At 45.0% G+C, this 15,706-nt stretch overlaps 1 protein-coding gene across 1 annotated transcript in view; it reads right to left on the reverse strand.

The window, feature by feature from the left end:
* Positions 1-5,319: 5,319 nt before the first annotated feature.
* The window catches only part of LOC119956945 (tetratricopeptide repeat protein 9A), a 131,746-nt gene continuing 121,359 nt past the window's right edge, over positions 5,320-15,706 (reverse strand). The window contains exon 3 of the mRNA XM_038784542.1: positions 5,320-7,382. Coding sequence (XP_038640470.1) covers positions 7,303-7,382 — 80 coding nt within the window. The 3' untranslated portion in view covers positions 5,320-7,302. The remainder of the gene's footprint in view (positions 7,383-15,706) is intronic.

Below are 15,706 nucleotides of genomic sequence, written 5' to 3' on the forward strand. Positions count from 1 at the left end.
GGAATAAGCTTACCACGCACTGTGGTATTTCGATGACCACAGAGCTAGGTTCTTTGAAGCAATCATTTGTTTGCCAGATCAACACTGAAAATGGAACAATGCCTCGGATTTTTTCAGACATTATGTACTGTGTAATTCTGCTTATCCAACCCCCCTGGGACAATATCATATTTGCAAAATCAAAGGGTTGCCTAATAGTTAATCGCAGTGCAACCAGGAACTCCCACCACCATTTTTGTGCAACAATATTTATCTTTTCTCAAATCATAGCTGAAAACAAATCTGGGAAGCATACATTGGGTGGGATTTTCCAGCCCTTCCCACCGGCGGGATCTTCCGGTCCTGCTGTAGGCGACCCTTCCCATGACGGGCGAACCAAGAGAAAGGCCGTAGACTGCCGGTCCCACAGGCGGCCAATGACAAACCGCCACCACCGCCGGATTCCCTGGAAACATTTCCAAAACTTGACCTACTTTGGCTAGTAAAGCCAGCTAAGGACTTAGGAGCCAAGCTTACCTCTCTTCAGTAAAATGAATGGGATTTTAAATGATTACCTTTAGACTGTTTGGAGGTTTTTGAGGCATAACAGATGTCAGATAGGGGGCCTGAAAACGCCAACGAGTTTTGTTCGTTCATTCATCCTTCACGGCGAAGATGACTAAATAATGATTTTATGATGTTACTCGAGTTCCTTTTTTTTAATCTATCAGTGGGATGTGAGCCTCACTGTCTAGACCCACATTTATTGTCAATCTCTAACTATCCTTGAGAAGGTGGTGGTGAGCTGCCTTCTTGAACCACTGCAGCCCATATGGTGTAAGGACACCCATAGTGCTGTTAGGAAGGGAGTTCCAGAATTTTGTCCCAGCAGCAGTGAAGGAACAGCAATATATTTCCAAATCAGGGTGGTGTGTGGCTTGTCGGGGAACCTGCAGGTGGTGGTGTTCCCATGTATCTGCTGCCCCTGCCCGTCTTGCTGGTAGACATTGTAGGTTTGGAAGGTGTTGTTGAAGGAGCCTTAGGAGTAGGCGAAGACCATTCGATCTTTGTCTTCATGGAGATGGGCCTGTTTCACAACCTAAGGGGACATTATTTGCAGTGGGTCCCCCCATAAATTTAAAGATTGAAAAACAGTTACAGTTAACTGCATTAAAAATAATTGCTGCTGTAATATTCCTGGTCATGAATTAGTGGAACATAATTGTGCTCAGCCAGGCATTTAATCAAATAATTTCACACACTCATTTCTCACTAACAAAGCAATATTTATGAGCACACCAATTACCTTGAATAGCTTACAGAATAGCTTACCAATTTAGTGGCGATCTTTGCTGAATCCTTCACAGGTTTGCCCACATTCTCTAGGTCCTGGATGGGGCCAACTTCACTTACTGATAAATTTATCTTTTAATATCCTTAACAGGAATGATTGATGAAGTACTTCAGAAAAGCTGAGGCTTTTGTGGTAAGATCATGGGGTGGGGGTCACAAAGTGACTTGGCTATGTACTTCACCAATCATGTCTGATGGGTTTCCTCCGGGTGCTCCGGTTTCCTCCCACAAGTCCCTAAAGTCGTGCTTGTTAGGTGAATTGGGCATTCTGAATTCGCCCTCCGTGTACCCGAACAGACGCCGGAGTGTGACAACTAGGGCATTTTCACAGTAATTTCATTGCAGTGTTAATGTAAGCCTACTTGTGACACTAATAAAGGTTATTATTATTACATGCGACAAATAATCTCTGACAGCCCTTTAAGATGCAATAGTAAAGTGTTGTTCTGTAAAATATCATTGCAGCAGAGTATACAAAGCCAGGAATAATACATGACCGAAGAACTCTCCAAATCAGCCCATTCCCAACACTAAACAGGCCCTTGCAGAATGCGCAGACGATAATGCAACTTTTAAGAACATTCAGAACAAACAAGTTATACATTTAATTTGTCACATTGTCTGGTGAAGCTGTGATCCATGATTAATATTTGTAATTACTTCAATGCCAAGCCATCCTTGGCTTAAGACCCTGTGTCTACAGCATGGCCACTAATTGGAGAGTCTGCTTGATTGAAAATCAATGAGGCAGTGCGAAGAACAAACAGCAACCCGCATCACTGATGTGGACATTTTCAAAAGTAGAAAAATCAAATATGCACTAAATTTGTTTTTCTTTAGCTCTCATGATGACTGATGTTCATCCAGTGATTAGCTGAGACAGAGACCAGGAGAGTTGCTGGTCCAATCACTGGAGTGTGGAATTTGTTGATTTCAGCATTATGAGTTTAGTGTTTGGAGTTTGAAAGTGGAAGGGTCATGATACCGTCTTCCAATGGTTATCCGTTCATGTCAGGAGCCTGGTTCTGCTGTGGTGAGTATTACAGATGAGACCAATCCTGCTCTCACCCAACATCTACACATGTACTTTTTAGCAGAAGTCACTGGATAGCGATAAGGGGGCAGGAATCTCATTTACATTTCCCCTCTGATTTCCATAAATGTTGTATCACACCAGCTGCCATTCAGGCAGAAGCCAGCCATCTTGGTACAGACTGATGAGACAATCTGAAGCCTTATTGTCCTGTGCGCATTAGTCAGTGTCACATATCAGCAGCCAAGAAGTTCCTTGAGGAATGCAGTTAAAAAAGGTTTCATCAAGTTCAATTATTACACAAAATAACTCAGTGAAGTGTTCGAACAGGATCAAATTAGCAGGTATCAACGCCACATTTCAGTGCCGATGGGTTGATCACTCCACATGATGTACTGTAATACCTAGTCATTTCTCAAAACTTCCTAATTGTAGTAAAGGGCAGAAAGTGATGCCAACATACCTCTATCGTGTGATACACATGTGAAATAGTGCAATGGAACTGTAATGAGAAAGCAGTTTCCACTTGAACCTGACCCACTAAAACATCATCACTAAAACAGCACAGCTTCCTGTACACACACTCAAAGCATTGTCGAACTGTAGCTCAAAGCTTCTAAAGCAATAAACAAGAAATCAGAGTAGCTCAACTAACGAAAAAGGGAACATTTATTTTAAAAGGAGCCATTCATGTTAAATTTAGAATTTAGAACAGTACAGCACAGAACAGGCCCTTCAGCCCTCGATGTTGTGCCGAGCAATGATCACCCTACTCAAACTCACGTATCCACCCTATACCCGTAACCCAACAACCCCCCCTTAACCTTACTGTTTAGGACACTACGGGCAATTTAGCATGGCCAATCCACCTAACCCCGCACATCTTTGGACTGTGGGAGGAAACCGGAGCACCCGGAGGAAACCCACGCACACACGGGGAGGACGTGCAGACTCCACACAGACAGTGACCCAGCCGGGAATCGAACCTGGGACCCTGGAGCTGTGAAGCATTGATGCTAACCACTATGCTACCATGCTGCCCGTAAGTGTGGCTGCAGTGTGGCCCTCATGTCCTACCATTTCATCAGTGAGACTGCAAAGCTCCCTCTTTTAGACTGTGGTCCAAGTATATTGGGCAGCACGGTGGCACAGTAGTTAGCACTGTTTCCTCACAGAGCAAGGTACCCGGGTTCAATTCTTGTCTTGGATGACTGTCCGTGTGGAGTTTACTCCGTGTCCGTGTCTGAGTGGGTTTTCTCTGGGTGCTCCGGTTTCCTCCCACAGTTCAAAGATGTGCGGGTTAGGTGGATTAACCATGCTAATTTGCCCCTTAGTGTCCAAAGATGTGCAGGTTAGATGGGGTTATGGGGGTTGTGGGCCTGGGTTGGGTGCTCTTTCAGAAGTTGGTGCAGACTCAGTGGGCCGAATGGTCTCCTTCTGGACTGCAGGAATTCTATGGTTCTATACAAACATCTATACAGACTGCAATGCCACGGAATCCTTGAATAATGTCGCAAACAATCAATGTAATCCCAAGTATACATCGCCCACATTAACTTTGGGCTAGCAGCATTGTAGATTCAATTATTCATTGGTGTTGTGATCTATTGGAGTTCTGTTCTCTGCACTCAGAGTACAATCGCAATGCTGTAGGGTGGTTGCTTTACTCAGCTTCCCTCTACTTCTCTTTTACTTTCTCTGACTCTGTTACATCCAGCGATTTAGGACTATGATGGTAAAAGAACCCTTGTGACCTTTCTTCACTCAACCACCTCTCCAGTTTTAATCCAGTAACTCATGTGGTGCTGCTATGACCTCCACCTCTAACTCTACCGGTCCCACACTCGGGCGCACTTTGGCTTTTTGGCATCTCCCCGAGTCAGAAGTAAGTGTTTTGAATTTTTTTTCTTCCAAATTGTAACATAGCAGAACAATATCAGGAAGGTATGGAAGGTTCTCTTTCACCAACAGTGGCGCTTTAGCAGGTCAATTAAAGAGCTAATTATCTCACCGCCTTCATGGGGTACAAACATCCACCAGCAGACATGCACAGAATCTTCTCTCCTCAAGACAGATCAGAGCAATTTCTTTGACTTCAGTTGTGTTGACCCTTTTGACAAATACTACAATTGACTAAAGATATGCCTCAGCTCTCCGAAGTAGGGGAAAAAATAAACTTTGTGCACTTTTGCCTGTTCTATTGAATAAGTGGACATGTGGCCCATTTCACTGCAAAAAAGAAATCTCATCACCAGTGGGCATGATAAATCATTCAGAGTTACTTCAGACATAGATGATTTTTCAGACGTGTTATTGATCCTGACAGCAGAAGAACCTGAACCAACCGACATGCAGCAGAACTTCTAGGAATGCTGGAATGTTCCCAGCCTAATTAGTGTATCTCTGAGGATGCAATTTGGCTCCCTCACAATTTGCTCAATTCAACAATTTCTCCAAGTCAGTTCCTTTAACAATGCCTTCCGCATCGGTTTAAGAAATAATTGTGTATTTATTTGAAATGAACCAATAGAATAAAAAGGAGAATGCTCATAATTATAATTTTAAACATTTACTAGAGGAAGGCATTTCTGTCTCTATTTCAGGTGTAGGTTGGCTCAAGAGTTGAGCACATAATCTAGATAAAGGATCTAATGCAGTACTAAGGGAGGGCTGTATCATTAGAGAGGTATGTCCTTTAGGTGGGATATTAAACAAAGGTCCTATCTGTCTATTCCAATGATTCAGATAGGTGAACAAGAGTAGGGAGTCCTCCTCGTAAGCATTCCTCCCTCAACCAACATCATAAAACTATCGATGTACAATTTTTCTTATTGTTGTTGTATCCTACTGTGTGTCATGTTTGGACATAAATATTTTTCAAATTTATGTCTTTGCGTGGTGTATTGAAACACTGGGGTTATATGATAAAGACATTACATTAATCTGAGTCTTCGTTGAAGCTGATAGTGAGAATCCCTCTTTTATTTGTGAACACAGTTGGGGAAAGATGTCAGGTGCTTAATTTTGAGGGGGAGGAATGAGTACTCCAAACACATTGAATGTAAAATTTTGCAGACTATTTTCAAAGAATGTCTTTTGCTTCATTTTCAAATTGGTATCAAAATATGAAACAACTTAGTGAAGGTCTTTGAAAGCAGCTCAGAATATCGATCTGTTCAACCGTGTACATTTTGTCAGGAAAGATACTTATTTTTCCCTCCACTTAACTTTAGTCAAACCTCAAAACGACCAATTCTGGGATTACAGAGCAATTAATCATCCAGATGCACTATCTTCTTTAATAGAACAACATATTGTTTGGTGTATAACTGTTGCAATTATTTTGCTCTAGTGTTTCCCTTCAATAACATACATTGATTGTACCGATGGAAAGAAAATTTGCAAACGTTGCAAATTTGAAATAAGAGGAGAAAATGATTCCAAAGTCCAGCTGCTGTGGGGGTCAAGGGTCCGGTCGATAACATCACCTTTCATCTTTCAGATGTTCACCCTGCAATTTCCAGCATGTTCTATTCTTATAACACATTCTTTGCACTGCTGCACGCAGTATATTAAGAAAACGTTTCGCACTGTTCACAACATAGACTGTTAAAGAGCTGAATCCATTGTTCAATTCTTGGAAAATTGGCAAGTACAGCACTTGCACTGTCACTTGCAATTTCATTAATGAATAGTTCAGTTTGCACTCTCACTCGCAGTGTGCCAGATAGAATACAACAACTGACTTCTGGTAAATCATTAAAACAACAGTTCAAAGTCAATAACTTATTAATGAAACTGTGAATGTTGGCTAACACGCAAAGTCTCACAACCAGTGGATATATTAACACCCTCGGGTCCCAAGATAGTCTACTGTGTTAGAACACACATCTCTGTTTTCTGTGCAGCTGCCAATGGACTTTATCACCATGGAAACTAACGGTTATTAATGAGACCTAAAAACACCCATTGCTTTGTGGCAACTTATTTTCTCTCATAAAAAAAATACTTCCTCTCTACCTTTCTCTCTCTCGTTTCTCTAGCTTCCAAATGCACCTTTTAATTTCTTAATTGTTTAACATCTTGGCTAAAATGATAGAGAAGCTTGAGACAAGTGAATTAAGTGTTTGTGCACTACTGTGTAATCTCAGAGTAATTGCAAACAATTTTTGTGCTCTTCTTTCTTTGCCCTTGCCAGTGCCCTTAAGATGCTCAACCCTTGTGTAATGCCACAGTTAATTCCACTTCAATGAAAGTTATATATTTTTAAAATTTAAAGCATGTTTATCAAAATTGATAATAGTTGCAGATACTTGTTTCCTCTCACTGTATAAGGTTTTATTTTAAAGATCTGAATATAACTCATGTATTATTTTAAATGGGACCTAGTTTAACGAGCAGCAACTCGCAAACTTCTTCTCTATCCCTAAACCTTTCATGAGTAAAGGCTAAATGACGGTGCAAATATACAAGACTGCTCAAATGTTTTGGATTCTGTTTACTAAGCCAATTGTTTTAAGACCATCTCCCTTGCCCAGTTTGTGATGAGGATTGTGGGATCATTGTGATGTAATTGCAAAAGCACTTCTCTCCCCATTCCTGCAATTTTTGTGTTTTTCAGTAAAACATTTGTTAACAGTTATTAAAAATGGGATGTTTTAAATGCGTTACCTTCCTTAACAAGGGACGCAATTAAAAATGCCCTAACAAAGCTTGTCGAAAGTCTTGTAATGATGCCACAGCCTGGGACCTGCTTTCAATCCATTTCTGGTTACACAAAATCCAAACTTCAAATGGTCTCCGGCTCTGTGGTTCCTCAGCTGAGAAACCAGAGTGAGTATTGTGCAGGCAAGCATCCAACCCAGGTGGATGGTGAAGCAAAGCCCACCAGTCACCATACCAACTGTGCCCTCATGCCCTGGAGTATCAAGATTCCTTTACAGTGCTTCTTTCTCCTTCTGCGAGCATCTGCTGAGCTTCATCTCTGCCAGCTGGATGTATCTGATCACGTTTGTATCTGTATTTAAAGAAGAGAAATATGAATAAAGGTGAGCAAGTCTGCACATGTATATATATACACTGTTCTAGTTTATATTAGGAAAGTCCGCGTCCACCTTCTTTCCTCTCCTGGAGGTGCTGACCTTTCTGCATACAGGTTCACCGGCATCAACTTTCCTGATATGATCCATTTAGCCAGGCTTCACTTAGATAGCAGATGCTGACAGGCTGGATTCACCCCTTTGGCATTGCCTTATAACTAAATGTGTTGCTGCCCTCATTCAACTTTCACCAATCGATAAATTCAAGCAGTGTGTTAATAGATACAGATTGGCAGCCTGCATTCTGGTTGAGTTTGTTTCCTTCCCTTTTAGGTTCTGGGGTCAAATAGAGTGCTCTCATTGTCACCCTGACTGAGATCACCTACCTCATTCACAGATCAGGGATCAAATTTACCACCTTCCTCATCTTGGCCTTTGTCCTTCACGGAGGTAGTTCATTACTCACAAGTCCATCACTCGTGTCACCAGATTCGGCTTTCTTGGCATTGCTGGGGATGCTACCTACCTCAGCTGCTCTCAGTCTTCCTCTGAACCCATGGTTGCAAAGCATTAAAGCAGAGGAAGGGAGGGATAAGGTCAAAGAGCCACCTTCATTAATAGGCTAGTGAACATCCAGTGATGTCACTGAAAATGAACTGCAGGAAAGTTCAATGTACATAGAAGGAAGGAGAGGTCAGAGGTTGCAAGCCGACCTAGAATCCGGAAATAACTGATTGGAGGTGTGGCCAGAAACAGTAGAATGTTGTAATTTTTGATTGCTCAATTCTTTTGGTGGAATTTATTGTGCAATGAGCATATGTATGAAGGCCATAAGCAAAATCTGTGGATGTAGGCCTATGTACAAATGAAGACTTTTCCCTTAAACAGTATCTAAAGGGTTAATCAACAACTTGCCTTTATATTTAGTAGTAAGACATCTCAAAGTGCTTCATGGGAGTGATTACCAAACAACCTGTCTCAAAAGCCAACATCCCGGGACACAAATTTACAAAACTGTACCGAAACCTTGCAGAGAAGATCAGCCTTCACTGCCTCTGCTTCACAAAACAGGCTCTCACACAGCTTTTACCATCTGCTGCAGGATGACCATCAGGCAGCATATGGAAGAAAGAAAAAAGGACTTAAATTTGTATCATGCCTTTCAGAATCCCAGGATGATGTTCCAAACTGCTTGGCAACCAATGAAGTTAATTCAGTTCTTGAGTCACGGGAGTAGGATTTGAACCCACAACCTTGTGTCTCAGAGAAGAAAGCCCGACAAATGAATCCCACTTAACACCTGTGGTACCAACAGGATGGCATTCTGATAGAAGTGGACATCACCACACTATGAAGTTTTCACATTAGCAGATCTCTCCCAGCCAACCCAGGGACCACTATTCAATCAAATCATCTGCAGTGCAAACCTATCTCATGCAAGTGATTGGTGCTTTGTCGGCAAGGGCCAACCCATGCTCCCTGTGGAAAGGAGACATCAGTTAACAGAGTGAAGAGTTTTCATTGAATGTTCTGCCTTGTTAAGTAAACCAATTGAGGAGTATGTGGAACTGGATACCAATTCTTCCTTTATCTGGAGGGAGTCTCACAGGATAGTGTCAGGAAAACAGAGGTAGTTTTAAGGGATCTACATTTGTATTGTTAAATATTAGAAATAAGGTTTGCATTTATGTGGGTTTAATTTAGTGGTTCCATGTAAGAGGAGTTAAGCTCTAGTTAGATTCTTGCTGGACAAGGTGTTTGCATGTGTGAGGGTTTGGTCAGTTCAAAGTATGTTTCTATTGCGCTGAGAGAAGGTTATGGCATGGAAAGTAACAAGTTGGGAGAAATAAAAGTCATTGCTTAGCAACCGGGGCACCTTTAGGGTCAGAAGGTTTTTTACTATTGTGCTTTTAATTGAATTTATAGCAGTTCATTAAAGGAAGGTACAGAAGGAACATCACTCTCAGCTTTACTGAAAGAGAAGCTATACCATGTAGTAATGGTTAAGAAAAACAGTGCCAGACTTCTGGTGACGGGGATGTGCTGAACAGTCGCACATCAGGTGGCTCTTCTCCAGAATACTGTAAAATAGGCACTTCTGGCTGAATTTAGTCTGAGAATTGGGACTTAGTCTACTTCTAAACAGAAAAGGCACAGAAGAAGAGCAAAACGCTAACAGGCAGTAGTTCAAGAGGCCACAGAGATGCCATAAGCGGTAGAAAAGGGCAGAAACAGCGAGCGAACGAATTAGCAGACCCACGAGGCGAGGAGTCCCCGGCAACCCCGTGAGTGGGAAACCGACACCCTGGACAACAGGCTCCCATCTCCTGGAAAGTGATGGAAGACATGTCTAACCAAGGAATTGACCGCGATGAAGGAAGAGATCAAAGTGGAAATCCAGATGGCAGTCAAGGTGGTGGCAGTGGAGACACTGGTTGGCATGCAGATGGTGCATGATGGAATGGGGAAGACGCTGGAGGCCCAGGACCTTTCAATGACATCGACCGACCAGAGCAACAAGATTGTCGCTCTGGAAGCAGATATTGAAAAGGTTGGTGGTGAGCCAAGGAAGCCTTAAGGGGAAGGTCAAGGACCAGGAGAACTGGTCTCGGCGGCAGAATATTCAAATAGTGGGCCTGCCAGAGGGGATCGAGGGCAGAGACCCAACTGACTACATGGCCCAGATGCTGGGCAACTTGGTTGGAAGGAACAGCCTCCCCAAGCCACCGGAGATCGACAAGGCTCACAGATCACTCTGACCAATGTTCAAGGTTGGGGAGTAGCCAAGGGCGATAATAACCAAGTTACACAGGTACCAGGATCGGGAGACCAAAGCGAGCAGTTGAGAAGTTCACAGAATACGGGTGTATGAGGACATTAGGGCAGATCTTGCAAAGCACGGCACTGCCTCATTTTGAGCAGGAGCACCAGCTCACAGGACGAAAGGGCGAGGGCAACAGAGCACAGGAAAGGGTGAAGAGAAGACAGAGAGCATGGCAACTGATCAGACATAAGGAGGGGGCAAGATCAGCCCCAGGAGGGGGGCAACCACATTAGCGGGGAAAGCTAGTGCTTGGAGGTATGAAAGAGAGGGGCACCATGTCGTATTTCCCAGCGAGGAGGGGAACACAAGGGAGGGTAGAAAGGGGAATAGAGGGGTGAATTAGGACCATGTGGGGAGAATAATGATAAGGGAAGGAAGGGCTCTAGACTGGCTTCAGCAGGTCAAGTTCGGGTTGAAGGAACAAGATGGCACTGTAAGCAGCCATTTTGGAGGATCCCTAACAAATGGAAACTCTGGAGTTCAGGGGCTCACCCACGTGGCATACACATAATGGGCAGCCATGTTGGGTGCCCCTGGCCAAAGGTAAACCCCAGAATGCAGAGGCCCGGCTTCATGGTCAAAACGGCGACTGTGACCATTTTGGATGGCCCTCAACAAGGGAAACCCCAGAGTTCAGGGGCGCATCCACAAGGTAAGTATGGTTGATCCCGCAAGAAGGGGAGTGACAAAAATCCCCCACCAGGATTATCACCTGGAATATTAGGAGACTTAACAGCCCAGTGAAAATATCCTCGTCCTCGCCCACCTGAGAAGTTTGAAAGCCGATATAGTCTTCCTCCAAGAGATGCACTTTAGGGAGAAGGACCGATTGGAGGTAAGAAAAGGCTGGGTGGGACAAACTTACCATTCCTGCTATGGGACGAGGGCTAGGGGAGTAGCCATTCTGATAAGTAAGAGGAAAATGTTCATGGGGACAAAAATGGTCACGGACCAAGGGAGATGGTACGGCATGGTCAGTGGTGTCCCGAATGGGGCAACATGTATGTGCCCAACTGGGACGAATTTATAAAGAAGATCATGGTGGAAATCCTCGACATAGATATGCATTGACTGATCATGGGGGGCGGGGGATGGGGGGTGGGGTGGCGGGCGACTTTAACTGTGTACAGGACCCACTGCCAGACAGAACAAATGCCAAAGCGGGGAAAATGACAGGCATGACTAGGGAACTCGAATGTTCATGGAGCAGATGGGGGCAATAGACGTGGTTCCTGCACCCAGGTGAGAAGGAAATCTCATTCTTCTCACTAGTATGTAAGGTCTACACTCGCATCAACATCTTGGTAGTGGGGAAATTGGTGCTTCCAGAAATAATCAGGGCAGAATACTCAGGGATTGTAATCTCCGACCATGTTCCACATTATGTGGATATAGAACGTGCCCAATGCTCCCGATGGAGGATGCCCTCTTGGCCGACAAGGTCATCTGCCAGAAAACATCACAGGCATAGGCGAGTACATTATGGACAACCGGAACAGGGAAGTCTCACCTTCCACGTTATAGGAGGCACTAAAAGCAGTGATTAGGGGGAGAAATTATAGCCCACAAAGCTCGTAGAGATAATAATAACCTTCATTGTCACAAGTAGGCTTACATTAATACTGTAATGAAGTTACTGTGAAAAGCCCCCAGTCGCCACACTCCGGTGCCTGTTTGGGTATACAGAGGGAGAATTCAGAATATCCAATTTACCTAACAAGCACTTGGGACTTGTGGGAGGAAACAGAGCACCCAGAGGAAACCCACGCAGACACAGGGAGAACGTGCAGATTCCACACAGACCGTGACCCAAGCCGGGAATTGAACTTGGGACCCTGGATCTGTGAAGCAACAGGGCTGCTAGAGAGGGTGGCTAGATAGCAACTGAAGGCCCCGACCATAGAGCGTCTGGTGGAGAGGAAAAAGCTACAAATGGACTTTAACCAGCTATCCACCAGGAAGGCAGTGCACCAACTTCGCCAGACATGGGGGCCTTCTATGAACATGGAGAGAAGGCTGGATGCCTGTTGGCTCACCAGCTGAGAAAGCAGACAGCCATGAGGGATATAGCATAGGTGAAGGACAGCAGAAACGGACTGGTAGCCGAACCAAGGCATTCAAGGCCTTCTACCACTGGCTGTGCACCTCTGAACCCCTCAACGGGGACTCGGGGTTGAAATGGTTCCTCGATGGACTGCACATGCGAGTCTTGGGGCATGACAGACAGGGGGAGCGGAAATTTAAGTGCAGAGGTCATGGAGACCATCAACTCCGTGCAGGCAGGGAAGGCTCCGGGACCCAACGGGTTCCTGGTGGATGCCTACACAAAATTTGCACAGACTCTCACCCAGCACCCCGCAATGTGGACGTGAAAATACCCGCAAAAGTCCTAACAAGAGACTGGAGAACTGTGTACCAGAGGACCAGACAGGCTTTGCTAAGGGTAGACAGCTAACTGTGAACATCAGACAGCTGCTGAATGTAATTATGACCAATGGTGATTGTCTCCCTGGACGCAGAAAAGGCATTCGACAGTTGAGTGGAAGTACCTCATTGAGGTACTGGAGTGGTTTGGGCAAGGGACGGGGTTCACCTCATGTGTGAAACTCCTGTACAACGCCCCCAAGGCAAGCGTTCAGATCAACACCACCAGCTCTGAACACTTCCAGTTGCACAGAGGCACCAAGCAGGGATGCCCGCTGTCCCTGCCCTTGTCACCCTGGCAATTGAACCCCTGGTGATCGCTCCGCGAGGTGCGAGAGCGGGCTTGAAGGGACTCCGAAGAGGAGGCAGAGAGCACAGAGTCTCACTCTATGGGTATGATCTGTTCCTCTACATCTCGGACCCGCAAAATGACATGAACAAAATCATGAAGCTTCTGGAAGAGTTCGGGGCCTTCTCAGGCTACAAACTCAACATTGGGAAGAGTAAGGTTTTCCCGGTGTACCCAAGCGGGGGAGGGGAAGAGCTGGAAGGTCTACCAGTAAAATAGCCCAAATCAAATTCCGCTACCTGGGGTTCCAGATAGCCCACGACTGGACATGGATCCACAAGAGGAAGCTGACCAGTCTGGCAGAGGAAGTTAAAAAGGACCTCCAGCGATGGGACACACTCCCGCTATCCCGAGCGGGAATGAGTGCAGGCGTTCAAGTTCCTCTTCCCGTTTAGATCCATACCAATCTTCAGCCGCAAGCCCTTTTTCCAAAATGATTCTGGCTTTTGTGTGTGGGAGAAAAAAATCTAAGAATCCCTAAATCAACACTACAAAGGAGAAGAAGCATGGGAAGAGGCCTGGCCCTCTCAAACTTGCAGCACTACCACTGGGCAGCCATGGATGAGAGAAGTACAGGGTACTGTTCAGTAAATCTACATAAAAAGCTGGAAAGAAGTTAGTTCATGGGATTCCAGAGAGATATCTGAAGCAGTTTTAAAGTTTGTGAGATTTCACTACAGTTTGTGAGACAGTATTTGAAATAATTATGGAAATTGGTGGCTGGATCATAGAGTTTCCATAAAAGCAGTGAAGGCAAAGGATTGCTTGAAGCTCCCATCAACTGCAAAATAAACAAAAAGCTTGTCTTTTCTAATGGCTTGCATTTATTCTAAAAGTGGTAAACTGGCACTGGTGCTACTGGGCATCGCAACTGAAAACAAAACTCCTTGCATGACAACCAATCTGCTGTGGCTGCAGGCTACTTGTTGGCACATGGGGTGAGATCCTCCCACACATCTACTAAGTGCGCCCGCCAGGGGAAAACCAGGATGTTTCCAGCTGGAGCTAGAAGTGATGTGCCATATTATGGCACTTGGAAACATTTTCTTGCTGAATTGACTTTTCCATACCATTTCATGGCACAACCGGGTCTGCGCTGCAACTGAGAGGGACAGGATCTAATCTCTCTGACATGTCCTGCACCTCTGAGATTACAGCATCATTTTTAATGGGTGCTCCAATCTTAAGTAGCTGCTGCAGCACCTCCTCCACTGGATCGCTGGTAGGGCACCCCCACCCTGATCCCTGGAAAGGGCCCCTGTCAGAACTCCCCTTCATACCCCCCCATTACTCCCCAAGCCCCCGGTTGAGCCCCCCTCTCCCCCTCAGCCCCCCCCCCCCCCCCCCCCCCCACCTCAGTATGCCCATTCCTCCTCCTCAGGCCCAACTCCTTGGCAGTGCCAATCTGGCACCTTGCAGTCCGAGGGGTGGCAAGTTGGTAAGTATCCTCCCAACAATTTCCGCCAGGATGCCCGGAGGGTTCTTCATGGGAGGTGGCGGTCAGGGGGGGGCTTGCTCTTTAGTTTTTACATACCGACTAACTGTGAATGGGTTTAATGACGGCAGATGGGGAGAGCAGCCAAACAAGCCCCATCCCAGGGACGACCCCAGCCTGAGCCCCTCATGCCCAGCACAAGCCTAACTCTGGAACTGTTGCAGACAAATAAAATAAAGAGAAATTGGTGTTTGATATCAGATTGGAGGAAATGAGGGATACTCCCTGGTGCCAAATGTACATCAATTTCACCGTGCGCACTGCGCAGTGTGGCTTGTGTCTGTGCAATACTAAATATGTGGAATTCAGCCAAAACTTGTCTAAACAAAAATTGTATATTGGTGAACAGCGCCCTGCTGATGACAAAAAGTCCTGAGCACAACAGCCTTTAAATATCACAAATTCAAACAATAGAATTTTATATACAGGATGAAGGATTTGACAAGTTGCGAAGACATTCAGAAGGAAACAAATCGGCAGAAATAACATCATATGTTGTCCTCCTAGGTGCTGAGGATAGTGAACTGTTTAAAAGCTGTTGATTTATTTCAAAGCTCTGGGTTGATAGCTGCAAGTTGACACTGAGCTGTTTCACCTATTGTGCTGCCCCAAGCTAGAGTGACAGTAAAAGTGTTAAGTGGTAACTAGCTAAGCTGATGTTCATTTTGTCAAGTGATGCAGAATGAGATGAAATACTGTAAACACCTTAAAAGCTGGCACCAAGTTGAAAATAAGTAATGGAATGCAATCATAACATTCTGCTGAAAAATATACAGTTAGATGTTGAGAATGCTGGCCAGCTGATTACTACCAACTGGCTGGAAATGGAACATAAATGTCTTTCAACATAATTTTGCTCCATCACAACATAAGTGTACCTACAACCCAAACACAAATACCTCGCAATTCCAACAAGCTGTCGGCATAATTCAACAGACAGTCTACCCGCAAAATAAAGGCAAAATACTGCAGGAATGGCAGCATCTGTAGAGAGAGAAACAAGAGTTAACATGTTGAGCCAAGAGAACTTCCGGTTGCGGCTACCTCATTTGACAAGCTCCTGGAGACCCAGGCGGCCCAAGGGGCGGCGATCCGCGAGGTCCGGCAAAAGGTCTCGGAGAACGAGGATGAGATCCTAGGCCTGGCGGTGAAGGTGGAGGTGCACGAGGCGCTCCACAAGAAGTGGCAGGCGAGGTCCGAGGAGATGGAG

This window comes from Scyliorhinus canicula, chromosome 2, assembly GCF_902713615.1.
Source record: "Scyliorhinus canicula chromosome 2, sScyCan1.1, whole genome shotgun sequence".
Lineage (NCBI taxonomy): Eukaryota > Metazoa > Chordata > Chondrichthyes > Carcharhiniformes > Scyliorhinidae > Scyliorhinus > Scyliorhinus canicula.